Genomic DNA, 18,939 nt, shown 5'->3' with positions numbered 1-18,939 from the left:
CCTTCTCCCTAGTCCCTCCACAGCGGGGGGACCACAGTTTGTGGGACCAGAAGGATCAAGCCCTGCATACCCCTCCATCAGTAAATCCCAGTTTTCTAGTTTTGCAAGTGCCCCTGTCCAGCCACTCAGAAGAGATTTCTTGAGGCAGCAGCTGTAGGTGTCCTGCACTGCTTTAATTACTCGTTTTTACTCCTTAGTGGTTTTGTCACTGCTCTGTTCCTTAGCATCTCTGCTCCATGTGTCATCCAGTCTGTATACAAGTACCCTGCGCTGTGGATGAGTCCTGGGTCACAGTCCTCTCCAGGGTATCCCTGGTTGGGTGCGGTTCACCCATGGGCAGCAGTCTCCTCAGGGACTACAAGAAAAGAAGAACTTGTATTTTCACATGGTAGCTTTGAAAAGTGTACCTTCCTTCTAGAAAGTTGCTGATTAAATCTTACTTTCAAGTTAACATATAATGTGTACAATGCCTGCATTTTTCTTTTTGAACTGCAAATCTTAACTTGAAGTTGCTAGTCTTGAAAACAGCCAAAGGCAATTGTATGCTCCACTTGGAACTAAAGATTAAATAAAAAATAGGTTTCATGCTTAGCTAAAATTGCCATCAGAGTCTTATGTTCATAGTTTTTTGTCCAATTAAAATTTGTGTTCATCTTCAATATGTTCAGTTATGGTTGTAACAGTCTGAATAGATCCCTAAAGTAGAAAAGAAGCTAAATAGAAGCCTTCCTGAGTATTATGATAGTTATAGCATACTTGTATTATTAAGGAAATTATTATTGTTTTTGTAGCATGGAGCCATTTGATATATGGGAATCAATTAGAATTCATTATTACTATTGCTATTTTGTTCAACACCCACAGTTTTGAGATGGTTGTTGAGGCAGATGAGGCGTAAGTGAGAACAGAATGCTTCTCTCACAGTAGGCTGCAAGTCCTCCTTGGATGATAAAGTGAGCTTATTATCTTCATGTGGAAGGTCAACAGAAGCAATACTGCACTTTTTGTGGAGCACAGTGAACTTCTGTCTGTCTTGTTTTGAAGCTGCTCATACTGTTAGCTCTTAGTTGTTTTGGTGAATTTACTAAGTCATTAGATGAACATTTAGATTTGCTGCTTGTTGCTTGTATCTAATCAAAAAAGAAAATATAATTGCCTTTTGCTGTTTTCAAGACTAGCAACTTCATACTCGAGATTTGCAGTTCAAAAAGAAAAATACAGGCATTGTATGCATCATATGTTAACCTAAAAATTAGATTTAATCATAGCAACTTTCTGGAAGGGAAGTACACTTTTCTAAGCTACTGTGTAACAATACGAGTTTTTCTTTTCTTGTTGCAAGTGGAGCAGAAGACCAGCTTGGCTGAACAGGGAGCTCCTTATGGAGCTCAAGAGGAAAACGAAATCTTTGGAAGTGAGGTCAAGCTTTGCAAGAAGACTACAGAGCTGTGGTTCATTTATGCAGGGTGTAGACACAAAAGGCCAAAGTCAATTAGAGTTGAAACCAGCCAGAGTTGATTCAGATACCAAGAAGGGCTTTTTCAAGTATGTTAATAGCAAAAGGAAGTCTATGGGAAACATTGGAGAGATATTTGTTGAAGATAGTTATCTGACTAATAGGGATGAAGAAAAAGCAGAGGCATTCAATGAGTTTTTTGCTTCAGTCTTTAAAAATACTGATATATCTTGGGCTGTCTGGTCTCCTGGGTTGGAGGACCAGAAGGATGGGAACATTGACTTCCCATTTGTGAATACTGAAATTGGAAGGGACCAGCTGTATCAGCTGAATGTTCACAAATCCATGAATGAATCCTGGAGTACTGAAGGAGCTAGCAGATGTTACGGCGGGACCATTCTTGATCATCTACCAAAGGTCTTGGGAGACTGGGGAGGTCCCTGCTGACTGGAAGTTAACCAGTGTTACTGCAGTCCACAAAAAGGGCATGAGGGAAGGCCCAGGGAACTACAGACCTGTTAGTCTAACCTCAGTTCCTGAAAAAATTGTGGATATTATGCTGGGTACTATTGAAAGGCATTTAAATTATAATGCAATCGTCAGGCCCAGTCAACATGGGTTCACAAAAGGAAAGTTCTGTTTGATATCCTTCTATGATAAGGTCACCGACATAGTGGATGAAGGGAAGGCAGTGGATGTAGTTTTTCTGGATTTTGGTAAGGCTTTGAATACTGTCCCTTACAGCATCCTTCTGGACAAGTTGTCCAGCTATGGGATGAACAGGTTCTTTGTGCACTGGGCGAAGAACTGGCTGAAGGGCAGAGCTCAAAATGTGGTGAATGGGGTTACATGTGACTGGCTACCAGTCACCAGCAGTGTTCCTCAGTTGTAGGGCCAGTTCTGTTCAATACATTTGTCAACAATCTGGATGCAGGAGTTGAATGCATCATTAGCAAGTCATGTCCTTTGAGGAGCCACTGAGAACTCTGGGTTTGTCTACTTTGGAGAAAAGTAGGGGTGCTGAGGGGCTACCTCATTGCTCTCTACAGCTTCCTGAGGAGGGGATGTGGAGAGGGAGGTGCTGAACCCTGCTCCCTGGGAGCCAGTAACAGGAATGGTCCAAAGCTTCACCAGGTGAGGTTTAGACGGGACATGAGGAAGCATTTCTTTACCAAGCTGGTGGTCGAACACTGGAACAGGCTTCCTGTAGAGATGGTCAATGCCCCAAACCTGTCAGTGTTTAAGAGGCATTTGGACAATGCCCTTAACAACGTGCTTTAACTTTTCATCAGTCCTGAAGTAGTGAAGCAGTTGGGCTCAGTGATTGTTATAGGTCCCTTACAACTGAAATAGTTCTGCTCTATTCTATTCTATTCATTTTTTTGCTCTTAAACTAGTCATTTGAAAGCAGTAATCATTTGAAAAAATTTTAGATTGTACAAAAAGTATTTCTTTGTGTGTTCTTCTATGCTGTTGAGACATTATAGTGACAAAAATAAGTGTAAGACACATTATTTCCTTTATTTTGCAATAAAATGTTGATTTTAAACTACACATTCATGATACTGGTGATGAAATAAAACATCACTTCAAACATCTTTATTTTTGGAATCTGTTCCTATATAGTCTGTTTATAAAAAGCCTTTCATAACAGAAACATAAAAAATACATTGATTGATTTTTGTCTGATAGAATTGTGATGAAGGTCAGAAATTGTGACAAATATCAGTATGCCAAGAAAATAGCATTCTGAAACATACTTGAAAGATTTAGCTTACTAGCAAATAAGAACTAAAATTCTAGGGCTTTCTTTGAGAACAAAGATCAACTACAGCAAAGAGTTACGTGGCAGCAGCTGATGGCATTAAACTATGCAAAGCACTGCATATGAACTTTTAAGTGCCAACCTGAACAGAACCAGGAAGTATAGCATAATGTAGCAAATTGGAGTAGAATAGAAATGGAGATCTATTTATTTATTTTTTTTAATTTGACATGGGTACATAGTTGCTTTTCTATGAAGCCGAGTTACAAAGAACACTTTTTGAAATTGATGAAATGAAATCTTTATTCAGTTTGGTAATAGTAAGTGGGTCTTTCCATTTGCAGGGTATAACTACAGCAACATTTGAAGTTCCAGGAAATATAAAAGAAGAAAACTTAAACCTCTTTATTCAGGTAAGTAGCAGATCACTGTCAGCTGAAAAATCATTATGACTTTTTTATAGAAAACCATCCCATGCCATTTTGTTATGAAAATGTTTTTCCTTTTCATAGAATCTTCTGTGGGAGAAGAATGTGAAAGATAAGATTGGGCGCAGCATGGATGTCATAAGACTGAAGGTTAGACAGAAATTACCAACTTCTTTGGTTTGTGCTTTTCCTCTCACATCTGAAAAACTGCAGTGTGCTGGCAGTTACAGATCACTGTAGCAGAGCAGACAAAATGAAGAATAGCAATTTGTCCTTGTTCCGTGTAGAAACAGTTACCTGCTCACTGGTGGGACAACTCAAAAGGAGACAGCTGACAGAGAAGCAAACGTTGATTCTGCTTGTTTTGAATTGAGAGGGAAGATGCACAGTCCCCAACATCAGTGGCAGAGTTAATAATCAGGACATAATTAAATCACTTTTTCACTTTTCACCTCCATTGCGTTGAAAGGTACCATCCATGTCACATAAATGTCTCCCTCTCTAGGGATTGGATACTACAGATTGGATACTATAGATTGCTGTCTGTAATTATAATTGTTGGCATAATACGCAGAAGTTGAATTTGGCATAACATAGCAGTGCAATACTGGTTGTGGTCCACACATACTACTTTTTACAGTGTTGTCCGCCTGTAGTTTTAAAGATGGAGCTCATAAGTATTCATCTTCATGGGCATTTCTTGTGTTTTTCAGGTCCATGGTTTTGAGAGGAGTACAGGTGACAGTTTAGGATATATTTTGATTTTCTTGATGCTAAGCAACCAAGTAAATCACTAAATCACTGAAAAATGAGAATCAAGTCTGTCATTTGGTAGGCTGTAAGAAATACAAGAAAAAAAGCTCTGTTTTTTTTTCTCAGAGCACTTGCGTATCATGGATAGTGACATAATTATTTTCATTTCATTGGCAGAAAGGTTGTATTCTTGCCCTTCCAGCAACAAAATGAGAATATCCTTGTCTTCTCCTTCCTGACAAATAGAAGAACATAGTTACAGAAGCATCTTAAGCTGCCAGGAATCAGTACTGCTATGCAAAAGTACTTTTTTGTTGTACTGAGCTTTGGAATCAAAGTGATTCTTTAGGAGATCTGAGGCCTGTGATAAGCTCTGTGCTGGCCCTCAGTCCGTGCAAATACACAAAAACAGAGGAACCCCAGGTAATTACAGAATGGGTTCCAAACTTTGTTGCCTTTATATTCATATCTTACCTGCAAACTCTTTTAATACAATAATGTTGATATGTGGGTTAATGGGCTCACTCTGTCAGTACTTCCTTCTAATTCTGTCACTAGTCATTTTAACTCATGAATGTTTGTTCTCCAGTATTCAAAGATTCTGCTTCAGAATAGTGAATATGCAGAGCATGAGAGCTTAATCAGAATAATCTGAAATCAAACTTTTTTGATCACTTTACATCATGTTTGCTGGCAATCAGTCTTTCATGGACTCATACATCATACACCATATATATATATTTATATATATTCAAAGTGGCATAGCAGCTGATGACATTTTATTTTGTGCTCGAACGTGCTAGAATCTGACCAAATGAGGAACAGAAGGCAGAGTATGGCAAAGTGTAACTATTAGTCTTTAACAAAATAAGGAGATGTGAGAATGGATTTTATGAGTAAAAATGATCATACCACATAGTTATTTTGGCAAACTGGTGCATAGTTGCCAGAAATATTTTTCCCTGCTTAGCCTAGTTTGAAAGTCTTTTTCCCCCTCTTACATATTTCATTTTAAAAGGTTTGTTTATATATCCTAACAGTTATTTTTCTGATAAGGGACTGGTATCTATTCAAGGGAAATCTCATCAGGTGATAGTCCAAGGTGTCCATGAGCTCTATGATCTGGAAGAGACTGCAGTAGCCTGGAAAGAAGACGAAAAGAGAACAAATAGACTGGTCCTAATAGGTAAGAGGAAATTACGTATCTCCTCGTTGACTTCAAGCAGCAGGCAGTTCTGTGACCTGTCCAGTATAAATCAGCTGGCTTAAACTGGCCAGAATAATAGCAGTGAGTATGTTCAGTATAACCTCCAGTCAAAGATTTATCCACCAGGGGCCCCTGCAGTTTTATATTCCAGAAGAATCTGCACTATAACTTCTAGTGATAATAAGACAAAATAAAATAAAATATTAATTATTCAAAAATTATGTTAGCATATTTAGTGTTATTTTTAAAATCCATAATTTAAATATGGATAAATGTATCAAGTAATTTAAATCCATAATTTAAATATATTTCTAAATATAACTTAAAAATTACTAAATTCAATAGTTTGAATGTTTGATCAAATATTTAGTAACCGTAAGGAAGGGGATTATAGCCACTAAACTGTATAAAATCTATTTTGTTTCTAAAAAGCTTGTAATGCTGAAGTTGTACATTTCTGTTTCCTACTTGTTAATCTCTACTTTGCAAAGTGCTTTTATGACCAAAAACCCCCAATTTTTCCTCCTTTCCCTTACTTGTACAGATTGAAGTCTGTGGTTGCCTGTGACATATAAAGTTACTTTGTTACCTGCAGCTTAATTTTAATAATGCTATTTTCACTCATTGGTATAACAAACATTTTCTTTGCTGAGAAGACTTGCATGCATTTTTTTGAAATACACTGTAAGATATAGTTAGCTAATTTATTTCTCTTTACAGGCAGGAACTTGGATAAGGAGATCATCAAAGACGTATTCATAGCCACTGTGGGAGAGAGTTGACATCAAGCTACAGAACCGATGAAACGTCTGTGTGTAACCCTGCATGCTTTTTATGGCAGAGAAGACTGAATGACATGCAGAACAGTAGTGATTTTTCCTCTTGCAGTTTGTGCAGCAGTTAAACCCTGAAGTTCTCCTGAGAATCCCATTTGACGTACTGCTTAAAGACTAGCTCTTACGGTCTGGAATCGAACACAAAGAATTCTACCATTTTGGATTTGGCTTCAGTTGTATCAGTCACATCCTGTACCTGTGCGGCAATGCAGGTGGGCTACAGGCTGTTGTTTATGCTGCACATGAAGTATTACGATAGGAATATGCTAGACATATGTTTGAAGCCTAGTGCTTTCACCAGTTAACTCTCTTTTACTACTGGAAATGAAACAACAGTGATTATTGCCAGTGATGTAATCACAGTAAAAAGTAATTAGTGTTCACTATTAAACTGTCTTCCATCTCTTCCCAGTTGCTTTGTGATTTTTGAATGTATACATCCATCCCAGGTACTGCTAAGCCTGTTGTACAAAACTAAAAATACACAGATAGCCGAGGCTCAAGACCCTATGAAATACATACTGTCTGCATAATAGCTATGATTGCAGCATTCAGTCATGTAGCCAAAGCGTTGAAAGGTGCAGCTGAGTGACCTCGCAGATCTTCCAGGCCATGGCCCTGCCAGTTCGACATTTGGGGGGACACGTGATTTGTTATGGGGCTATCTGACACTGTTTGGGGGCTGTTCTGAAAACTTAGTTTGAAGCTTTTGACTCTCTGCTCTTCACTTCTCCAATTTAGAGTTGAAGTTCTTGCCCTGTGCCTTCTCCTGCCGTCATCGTTCTTTGCTCTTAGCTTTAGAAGGGTATGTTGGCTGCATCTGGGTGAATGCGAAATGAGCAAATGCAACAAGATAAGGTGGAATTAAAAATCTTTCAAAACATAATTCTAGGACATGCAGCAGATATCCTGAAAAATGGACTCGTGCTACATGGATGCTTGGCTGATGTGTCTGGATAAGCAGAAATGTGTTTTCAGTACTAGTGGTGTGTTACTTGTCACACACCTAACATTTGCTTTAGGATAAAAGGTGTATCAACCTGGAAAAAAAATAAATAAAAAGGCCATTCCCATATCAGAAGCTTTAAAAATTTATTTTATCTTTTACTGAAATAAATGAGTTTGGAGTTTGTTTCCAAAGACCTGAGGAAGGAGACATTGTTAATCTTTCACTGCAAGGAGCTGGTGTCTCCCTTGATTAATTTATGAAGTCATGTGTTCAATATGATAGTGCTCTTCAGTCTCCCCGTAGATACATTACCAGACATTATGTTATTCTTCACATCATGAGTAGTTTTAGATAGCTTGAGGAAATTTGCAGAAATTTAACTATTTCTGTAAACTAAAGCAAGGTAAAAAGAAAGAACAATCTACTCACAATGTTGCTTTTGGTCTAGCAGTATTCCTGGCGTTTGCCTGAGGTGGGTCTACTGTTGAGCCACATTGTGACAGTTTCCCTTCGCAATTGCCTCATGTTTTGAATTGCAAAAATGACACCTAGCCCTGCATGAAAATTAGTCAAACGATTACCATCAGTGTTATGAATTGAGTTATGAACATCATGTAAATGCAGAATTGTATATAATACTTTTGTATTTGTGCCGCTTATGCTTCCATTTCTCATAGAGAAAGCGATCAAAATACCTTCTGTCTGGTAAGTGCCTCATGTAATGGAAGAACTCTGTTGTCTTTAGAAACATTCATCTCTGAAGTACCCAACTGATCATTTTCCATTTGAAAAAAAAGGTCAGAGATGTAGTAAGAAGAGCTTCAACCATGAGTCATAAGGGAACAAGCCATGAATGGCTTACACACTTACTGTCATAGTTTAGATGGTTATTTTTAGTATTTGCTCACCAATCACATACTCCAAAATTCCCACAATGACTTTCAATATACTGTGAAGTTTTTGTGTTTCTTTTTGTTTGTTTTTTTTTCCTTTCACTGTTAATGGGGCATCTCTGCAGTTGGGAAACTTCTGTAGAGCTCGTCTTGTTAGCTTATTCTTCCTCTGTGGGATGTTCCCTGCGATGCTCTCAGTGGTAGTGTCAGAGATCTTTAGTCAGTGCACACAGCTTTGTCTCTCCTTGTCTTCTGCCCGCGTTGTTCCAGGGAGCCCCTGGTAGGGACTGGGCAGGGTGGGAACGTGCACCTCCACCCTTGCTGACTGTCAGGACACCTTCTCTGCATCCCCCTCCTCCCTTCCGTTCACACACAATGACACTGGTAACAACCAAGGGCCACCTTTTTATCCTCCTCTCCCAACAAGATCGCTGCTTTCTCTTCTCGAATATTTATTTAACTGATTTTTTTCTGGTCTGTTCTTCTGTGTCCAGCCTGGGGCGCTAAGTCTTGTTTTTGCGTCCTGCCAAAATGAGAAGGAAAGGTAAATGAGAGAGCTGCAGCAGAAGCTGCCCGTAGTGAACTGATGGCTGGATGCTTTCGGTGTTTGTGTTACTGCTGGTTATGTCAAGGATGGCCTTCTCCAAGGAACTGCCTTAAAGTGAGGTTGTGCAGGAGGCTGGAGGGAGCAGGCGGACACTGCTCAGCCCTGTCCTGGGCTGGTGGTGTCATGGACAGTGGCGTGGCCAAGGGATGCTTGAGGGGCCAAGGAAGGGTCTGGCAAGGACAAGCGTTAGTATTTCTCCCCATGCAGGTCCCAAGAGGGACACAGTGGGCAGTGAGCTGCACCTTCGCATGAGGAAATGGTGGTCCTCATGGTTGTGGGGCAGCCATCCACATCTGGGCCTGCTTCAAAGCCAAAATAACTCCCAGGATAACAACACTTCGCTCCTCGCCTCCAAGATGTGCTCAGTGCTCGGTACGTACTCGGCATCGATCTCATCAACAAAAACCACACATTTTCTTCCCTAGCGAAGGTGGAGGGGTTTCTTTCCTTGAGGCAAATTGCAACGATTTGATCACATCTGCACCGTCAAGAACAAACGTCTACAGAAGTTGCCTTTCCAAAACAGTGTTTTCTCCACTGTATTCTACATTCCACATGTTTTTATAGGCTCTGTTAAACTCAAAAATAACAAAAATGATCTCCGTACTACACATCATGCCATTTGTTTGTATCACCTGTCGTGTTTAAGCTTCAGGAATTACACAGGGAGATGGATGAGGTTTAGTTTGTCTTTTTTATTATGTCCTTTAAAATTCAAGCCGTTCTGAATTTGCTAGGTTTTCACTAGATTCTTTCTAATCCTTAGGAACAACGACCTCTCTTCCCATTCTTCCACCGCAGTGGAGGGGGTGATTGTCCATGTCCCATCCCGTTCCCTGTGTGCAGGATGTGGCCAGAGGGGACGGGATGGGTCGGGCTGGGGTCCCAGCCACCTGCTCTCCCCATGAGCCACCCTGCTCCTCCACCATCATCCCTGCAGAGCCGCAGCATCCCCCCGCTTCACCCTGGCACTTCCCCTGCTACCGGCAGCGCTGGTGGGCTCACCACCATCCATTCTCCTCCTCCCTCCCACATCCACTTCAGCATCATTTTTGCATGTTTGCTGCTATGCTTTGCTCTTCCTTCACTCTGCAGCTCCACGGTGCGTCTCAGTTTACTACATACATTTACAAATCCTAGAGACCACGTGTTTGTCCTAGAGACCACGTGTTTGTTGTCCTTTTTTTTTTTTTCTTTTTTTTCTTTTTTTACCCTTAAACCCAGTTTTATCCCCTTCTGGGTGTGCATTGCTGTAATTGACCATGGGTGAATTGTTTATAGCAGCGGGGTCCCGGCGCTGAGCCTGTGCCCCATCTCTTATCGCCCCCACGCCGGTATTCTCCTCTAGGCCACATCCTTGTCTCCACCTCCCAAGGCTGCTGATAGGGTATCAGGCGTGTGCTTCTCTGGGCTGCATCGCTACGGTACGACCATAAATATCTCGTTCTGCACAGAACGGCGGTTTGTTACTGCCGGCTATAAAAAACCTGGGGTTGTAACACTGAAGGATGAAAAAAAAAATAAATAAAACAAATTAGCAATAGACACCGGGTGAATTAAAGAAACTGCCATCACAGGTGACCCAAGGAACACCGAGCTGGGGGCAGGCCAAGAGAAGACCAGCCAGGGCAAGTGTGGCAAACCTCAGCCCCGAGGCCCTGCACAAAGGACAGTGCAAAGCGTGTGTCATGTCACTGGTGGTGGCAGTGCCACGCTGCAGGATGACACCCTTACTTTCCCTTCCCTGGGCCCTGCGTATGGTCCTTCCGTTCCTCCAGGACACGCCGTGGGCAAATGGAGCAACAAGGACATCCATGTCCAGCTTGGGCCAGCAACTTCACAGAGGTGTGAACTTCAGGGCCCCTGTGCAGCTCGGTCTAAGTCCTGCATCCATGGACATCCATGGAAATGTAGGGAAAAGAACTTGAGCTGTAAACAGATCAAGCATCAAGCAGACTGGGAAATGTATTGCTCGTTAAGCAATACGTAAAAAACTTGCCACTTGTGTTTACTCACAAGTATTGGTCGAAAACGTAGACGAAGTCTTCCAACCTTCAAGCACAGTGGAAAGTCCCAATGATCTTAACTGTCCTTGCTTGGGCAGTCTGAAATACCAACTAGTTTCACATGGCTCTCTTAACAGGATTTCAATCCCATCTACAAGCACAGTTAACTTGTTAATTGGTTTCTTTACTACTTCCGCTATACTGTTATTGTTTGCAACTTATTTTTAATAGGAATGAGCAGCTAATTATGATTTTTGTACTCTTAAAATTGCTAAGATATTAGTATTTCTATAACTTTTTGTTTTCAGTTAGATGCAACAGGAAAGACTACAGTTGTCTTATTTTTCATCCAGTGCAGAAGCTCGTTTTAATTCACAATAGGTTGCTCAGAATCACAGCACTGAATCTTTCCTGATGGAGGAAGGTTGTTTTTTTTAAAAAAAACCCAACACTGCAAACTTTATGACAGGGTGAAGGTGCCTGGTTACACAGCCGCAGCAGGGCAGGGCAGAGCAGCCTCTCAGTGGAAGGGCTGGATTCCTGCACCAGCAGGTCTCCCAGCTGATCCTTCCTCCCCCTTTTCTCTCAGCATGTTTTCTTAGGATGCACTGACATGGTCATTTCTGGGGAAAAACAGAAAAAAAAAGCTGACATGGTGTGAATAGCTCTTGCTCCTCCCCTGGAGATGCCCCTCTTCCCTGCCAAAGGGGTCCACCCAGTGCTGCCTCGACCGTTTCAGTGCTAGGGCAAACCAGTCAGGTCAGGGCGTCCTGAACATCAGACTGGTCTGACACTGCAGTGAAGAAGACCATGTTTGCATTGCCTGATAAGAGTGTTAACCTCAGCTGACGAACAGTAATACATGGATGGAAAAGATAATAATTTTCAGCTGTGCTAGCTGAAAGGGGTGTTCCACATCACAACAGCTTAGTTCACTTCTACTGCATAAGTCTCTTAGTGGAGTTTTTAGCAAGTGTCATTTTTGAAAAACCAGCTTGTCTTCCAGAACCGCTCTTTATCAGAAGAGAGCACAAAAAAATAAACAGACTTCTCAAAAGAAACATGAATTTCAATTAAAATTCTTCCTGTCTGCTTTGGAAAACTCTTCAATTCACTGAAGAAATGAGAATGTTTTGCCCCTTGAGAAAGTGGACACTTCTGGTCTCTGTTTTTTCTACTAGGAATGAAGCAGAACATCTGCTAAGATGAATTCACAGCTCTAGAAATAGCCTTTAGCTTTCAGAATCACCTGGAGGCTTGGGCTTTTTATTCCAATGGTATGCTTCTATAATGGTTTTTTTGTCTGCACCATTTGTCAGTTATTTTAATCACCACTGTGAAAGACTTTTCACAGATTGAAGTGTTCTTAGCCTAGCAGCAGAGGTGACACCCAGACCTGAAGACTACAGTGGGATCTACACACATTCAGAGCAGAGGAAAGCCGATGTTTTCTTTCAGATGTTTAACTGTTTGAAGCAACCTAGAGCCTCAGTTACCTGAGGTCCTTAAATCAAAGTAGGATATCACTGTAGAATACACTTCATGGTTTGTGTTCCTTGTTACTGTATTCCTGGAGCTACTGATGAAATATGCCAGGTTGTTTTACTGTAACATGCAGGGAAGTCATATTATATAACTGCATTTTAACTTGAATTAATGTTTCAATCATATCTACTATTTGAGTTTTAAGATAACAAACCATTAATAAACTTACTACCAATAGCAATACAGTGATTATTAAGATAGGTATAACATCCATTGCAGCACACTGGCATCTTTTGATGACCAGCCATTGGATTGATGACACTGAATAAGGGTTGTTTCCCCCTCATTAACTGAATCAGTGTAATACTGCTGTGTATCATTTTTATTTCTCTTTCCCCTAAGCATTTTCCGATTTCAGACAGATGTTGAGTAACGTTGTTACTTAGTTTGAGAGAGTTGTGTAGTATACGTAGCATATATATATATATATAGCATACAGAGCATATATATATAGCATAGTGGGGGGCTGGGCTAGATGACCTTTAAAGGTCACTTCCAACCCAAACCATTCTATGATTCTGTGATATCAAAGGTTGCCCAATCACTGCTGAGGTTTTAAATACGACACCTCTGGCTCAGTCATGTGAGAGGTTAACCAGCAACTCTTTTGGTAGCATGGTCAAAACCACATCACATTGCAATGGCAAATGCTGCCATGTCCAAAATTTATGGTGCCTTTGAAGCAAACAGTATTTAAAGTGGATACTCTACCCACAAACCATTGCCATATGTTTGTGCCTTGTTACCACAGACACCTTGCCAGGCACTGGCAGCAGAGCAAAGTCTCACTGTGTCTGTGAAGTTGGGTAGCAGTTAATTTTCAGTACCTGAGCTGTTCCATGGGCAAGGTAAATCCACAGGAGGCGGGTTTCAGGGCTATGCCCCAACCACCAATGTTCCCACTGTGGTCAGGCGTTCCTATGTTTTCCTGCAAGATAATAAATCTTGGAAGCGAGGCTTGGAGGTCTTGGGTGTTATGCAAGCCCAACTTGTCGCTGACTTATTGCCTCTGTTATCAGCAGCATACTGGACTTTTCTGTTGAGAAATAAGGGTCATTTGATGGACCTCAAGTTGCATGTTTAACCACAACCTCAGGTCCAGACCTCTGGGGGGAAGGCGAGATTTACTTCAGCTTTAATGAGATTTTGTACCACTGTTGACACGATCCACTTGTATGGAACTTGTCACAGGGGTTTGCCACTGGTTTAGCTGCTGTATGACTCCCCATGGGGGGATCCTCACTGGGAGATGGGACTAGAGTCCCTCCCACTGTTGTCCCCTTTCCACCCATGCACTCCCTCCCAGCCACACCAGGTTTGCACTTTCTGTCTGTCCCTTGTGCTGTCTCCCAGGGTCTGAGCCTTTTCCCTATGCAAGCCTTTACCTGAGCTGTAAGACTTGTGGGTATCCAAGGACTGGCACATGGCAGGGAAAAGAAAGTACTTCCACATTTTCTGTAGTTACTTAAAATGGACTCTCAGACTTTCTAAACATAAAGATATGTGACAGATTCATTAAGCCCTTAAGTCTGGTAGTTGCATTGCTTTTTCTAGTAAAGCAAGTTTTTCCTTTATTATCTGGGAGATGTGCCAATTACTGTCCAATGCAGTGGCAGTCAAGTATTTTTTCTGTGAAGGTCAGAATGCAGCTGTGTGTCTTGGGACAGGAAATCTCTTGCCATGAGAGCTGTTCCTGGCAGCCCAAGTCCTTTGGTAGGGGAAGAGATTGTGCTGCTGTGTGCTGCGAGGCTGTTTCCCAAGGAGGCATTTTGAGTCCCGAGTTTAGTGTGAGATACCCATTAGTTAGGAATTGCTTGCTGTGGTCATTGTATGTAAACCAGTTTGGGAATCTCAAGTGCAAGAGAAGCAGCAGACAACTAAAACCATGACTTTCACATTTATTCTCTGTGAATTACATCATTAAATATCTCCAAAAATTCTTTCTCCAGCAGTCCAGAGGGACAATACATGTTACAGTGATGTCCAGTAAAATTGGATGTTACTATAGTAATGTTCACAACACCCCATGCAGGATGTAGGCTTTGCACTGAGTTAAAAAAGCAGTTGTCCATCGCCAGCACAGAGCTTTTCCCTTCCTGGGGCAGTGAGCCCCAGCCAAGGACAGTAGCCAGCAGTGTTTAGGAATTTCAGAAACACAGTTGCCTCTCTTGCATTTTAGGGAATAACCTAGGGCCAGTAGAAGCATGTAGTTATAAATGTTGTCCTAGCACTCAGAGGCAGTTGTCATTTCTATCTCCAGCATTTTCTTCTGCCCTTGCTCCATCCCTGGAAACATCCACTATGTCTGCCCTGCGTTTTATAAGCACTGACTGCACACATTCGTTGCTAATTCTGTATTTCTGAGTTTTATGGTTTGAAGTCCTTAAGGTGTCAAACTTCATTTCCCCTACCACATTATCCAGAAAAGCCACATATGCTACACAGTATCTTTTAAAATTATCTGAGTGTCGATATTCATGAGTTCCTTATTTTAGCTGCTGTCAAACTGGTTAGTTTAAGGGGCAGAGAAATGGATAGCCTTGTATATGACAGCAAACTTTGGGGGCAGGGTAAATCTGATCTTTAAAAAACCCCATTTTTTACTTTCAGTTTTATTAGAAAACTGGTATTCAGAAATCCAAGTGTGAAGCAAATCTGCTTATGTTAATTTGCTCTTCTTTCCTAAGAATTAACTTTACTTCCCTAGGTTATAAATTGACTGTCCTTTCCACTGCTAGGAACAGCTTCTGTCTTTTTTTTCAGAAGGCAAGTAGAGAAGGTTGCATCTTTGTGGCTGACTCGTCCTGTTACCAAAACTGTGCCAACCTTACAATGAGCCCTTCTTCTTCAGTCTTTTTTTTCTTCCAAAAGCCTTTTTGCTATGGATACTTTTTGTGGCAGTTCCTTCTTGAATGAAAAGGAAGGCTAGCTAGCTGAAGTAAAGCCTCGTTTCCTCTAGAATTTGAACTTTGGTATCCATTTAAGGTTGCTCGTTTTTTGAGAAACTCTGATGCCTTTCTTACACTAATACAGCTGCCTTTAATGTATTGGGGGCTATCTGAGCAAAGGTTGTGTTGATATGACATTAAAACTGTTTTCCAGAAGGACCCAGTTATAATCATAGAATCATAGAATCATAGAATGGTTTGGGTTAGAAGTGACCTTTAAAGGTCATCTAGTCGTCTCCGGGGGGAACAGAATTTGTTTCCAAATGGTGATTTATCCCAGCTGCTCCCTTAACACGGGATTTCTTTGCCTATTTTTGCCTTCTGATAGTTGAGCTGCACAAACTAAAGAAAATGTAACAGAAAAAGGGTATTTGCTGGCATCTAGTGGTAATATTTATTTCAGGAACTGTTTGTTCACTCTGCAACAATGCCGCTTCAGTTTTCTCCTGGGAAATTCCGATTGTAGTTTTATGCTCTTTTCCAGGTAGTAAAGATTTATGAATAACAAAAAGCCTGTATCCTTTTAATGATAGTTCATTCTAAAATCATACTGAGATTTTTTTTTCCTTCCAAATGTTTTCCTCTTTCTTCTAAAACTAAGAGAATTCTGACCTCATTTTTTGGATGACTTTTTGAATGACTTTGTTGATATCATTACAAGATGATGATGATGTCAAAGGTGCCTGAGAAGATAAGCATTAGCTTTCCATCCCCACAACCACAGTAAGAGGGATACCTTTGATCACCTTCTTCAACCACAGTGGAGACAGTGTTATCTTTACAGTTAATTTTTTTCCCCCACAGATATTATTGTTGCTACAGAATGGACAGCAGTGCAGAAAATCTCATGGTATCACTCACATCTGTAATATATCATGCATGATGTGCTGAGTTACAGTTCTTATTGCCCAGTTCAGCTCTGTAGGTATCAATAAAGCTGCATCAATTTGTACTCTTTGAAGAGCTGTCACCTCTGCTTCACGATGTTTAAAGGCAGTTACACGGACGCTTGTGAGGTGACACGTGCACTGGACAGGACTGTCCACTCAGACATCAGAAAAAACACCAGAAAACCAGGAAGACCACAAGTGCTAAACCTGTATTACTGCCATCTGCCCAAGCTTTGGCATTTGGGAATGGATGAACACAGTGCTGTTGGAAAAGGGTAGGACGGATGAGAAATGAGGCTGGGTCATAATACACCCTTGATTAAGAGATAACACTAAGACAAGGTGATGTGGAGTCCACAAAGACCCGCTTCCAAATTTATGTGAACTTCTTTTTAACAATCCGTGTTATAACAATGTATATTATAAAGGAGAAAGTTAAATAGTCACATATTTTCCAGTATGCTTCTAGCCCTTTCCACTTGAATGTGATCTTGGGAAGGCTGAAAGACAAACTTGTGAACTCTGGCCCAAGATTACCTCAGAAGAATTATTACGGCAGGGATAGCTTCAGCACTGGAGAAAAGCTAAAAATATAGGTCCAGAAACCCCAGGAAACTGCCACTTTGTTAGGGTGTTTGCTGGTTAGTTGTGTGGCTGTGGGAGAGGTTGGAAGGGGCGTCATTGACATAATTTGATCCAAAGTAAAACCTGTCAGGCAAAGGCCAACAAGAGCAAGCCAAACCAGCACCCTCGCTAAAAGTGGTAGGCTCAAACAGCTCTACTTCTGTGCAGGGGGAATCTCCTAGTAAAAAGAAGTTGTAATCCTAGAGTAAAGAAATAAAGAGCATGTAACTTCTCTAAAAGCATCTCTAAAAGCACATTATGGTCTAAATAGGACAGACTTGAGCAAGCCAGTTCCACGACAGATTAGTTTCTGCAGCAGTAAGCTTCAAGACCTCAACCCACATGTGGACTGCAGGTATGAATACACATTAACTCAGTGTTTCTGGGAATCTTAAGGAAATGCCTTACTTAATACCTGCAATTAATATTTTATTTTATCTAACTTTCTATTGCAATTGCCAAGAACAACTATACTAATTTTCCAGAATACATAAAATTTTTCTTCCACTTACACTTTGACAGAATCTAAATAAGAAAATCTGAAGTTACCTTGGATTTGTCTGAAGATAAAGACCAGAGAAAGGTCAGGCAAGACCAGGAGCAGAAGACACATCAAAACCAAAAAGCTAGTTTTTCTGCCTACTGGTGCCCCAAAACCTATATCCAAATAGATATCCCTAGCTGAGCACCCTTCCTGGCTTGCAGGTCCTGAGAACTGAGAGTGAATGCCTCAGAGATGAGCCAGAAGATACAGAAGGGAAAAATAAATCAGACTTTTCCTGTGGACAGACCCACGAAGAACAGACTTTAAGATAGACCAGGCATGCCCACAGAAGGAGGCGCTACTCGACCACTTTCCACATTGCTGGTGGCACCTGCAGTTGGGTGAAGTTCTCAGCCACAAATCAGGACTTGGATGCAGATGTCTTGCAGGATCTTGAAATTTATACCTTTCTCTCATTTTGTCTGGCGGGCTTTTTTTTCTGGATCTTAAAGTCAATGATTCTTTCTGGATTATTTTTATCAAAGTACTGCTTTTATTTTTACCTAACCTCATTGCTGGCCAAAGAAACAACCAGAGCCACCTGAATATGGAGAGGTTGTTTAGCAGAGAGTATATTGCTGTAAGAATTTTTTCTTCTTTTCATAAGCTATAGTCAGAGGATAAAATAAGCTTCCTGGCAAAATCAATTTGTCAGCTAGAACTTCGAGTATGTATGCTGAAAAATTACTTGACCCCTGACATGAGAGAGAGGGGAACTCTTAAAAAAGAGAAGAATCCCAAGGGCTTTATCCAATGGTATTCTTCCAAATGGCAGAGCCAGAAGCAGCACACAGTGAAGAGTAATGTTAACAATGTTTTTTTCAGTGGGTGCAAAAACAAACAAGGGAAACCTTTAAGCGACTATGTAAAGTGATAACATTTTTTAAGGAATTGCTGGAGTTCTGTCTGGGATACTTTCTTAAAATAGGGGTTTTTATCCCCTAGGTCTCAGATTGCCTTATAAAAGGCCAGTGAACTTGGTTGTTGAATGGAGGGACTTAAATAATTTGAGTTCCCCAAAAGCTCAGAAAAAACCCTGGTATTTAAGTCAACCTCTCTCCCTTCCCTATCCTCTATGCCACACACTCCCCCCTCCCCCCCCATATTCTTCCATTTCTGTTGTATTCCTGAATAGAATCATAGAATCATAGAATCACAGAATCATAGAATTTCCCAGGCCGGAAGGGACCTCCAAAGGTCATCTAGTCCGACCCCCCCGCAGTCAGCAGGGACACCCCCAACTAGACCAGGTTGCCCAGGGCCTCGTCGAGCCTCTCCTTGAATATCTCCAGGGAAGGGGCCTCAACCACCTCCCTGGGCAACCTGTTCCAGTGCTCCACCACCCTCACAGTAAAGAACTTTCTCCTAATCTCCAATCTAAATCTGTTCCCCTCCAGCTTAAAGCCATTGCCCCTCATCCTGTCGCTGCAGGCCTTTGTAAACAGGGTCTCCCCAGCCTTCCTGTAGGCTCCCTTCAGGTACTGGAAG

The 18,939-nt window shown here is 41.2% G+C and overlaps 1 protein-coding gene across 3 annotated transcripts in view; it reads left to right on the top strand.

Moving 5' to 3' along the window:
- LOC106901954 (COBW domain-containing protein 1-like) overlaps positions 1 to 6,856 on the top strand; it is a 29,000-nt gene extending 22,144 nt beyond the window's left edge. The window contains exons 12-15 of one of the 3 annotated variants that reach the window (XR_001414407.1): positions 3,566 to 3,634; positions 3,734 to 3,799; positions 5,478 to 5,588; positions 6,330 to 6,856. Coding sequence is in view for 1 of the 3 variants with exons in the window: in XM_014965058.1 (XP_014820544.1) it covers positions 3,566 to 3,634; positions 3,734 to 3,799; positions 5,459 to 5,588; positions 6,330 to 6,391 (327 nt within the window). In the remaining 2 variants the exon portion in view is untranslated. Of the gene's footprint in view, positions 1 to 3,565; positions 3,635 to 3,733; positions 3,800 to 5,442; positions 5,589 to 6,329 lie in introns of all 3 variants that reach the window. The other 2 variants (XR_001414408.1, XM_014965058.1) reach the window with 2 other exon arrangements.
- The last annotated feature ends 12,083 nt before the right edge of the window (positions 6,857 to 18,939 follow it).

The sequence above is a fragment of the Calidris pugnax genome, unplaced genomic scaffold (assembly GCF_001431845.1).
Source record: "Calidris pugnax isolate Ruff unplaced genomic scaffold, ASM143184v1 scaffold273, whole genome shotgun sequence".
Lineage (NCBI taxonomy): Eukaryota > Metazoa > Chordata > Aves > Charadriiformes > Scolopacidae > Calidris > Calidris pugnax.
Note: the sequence above shows the minus strand (reverse complement) of the source record. Positions and strands in the feature narration are given on the sequence as shown.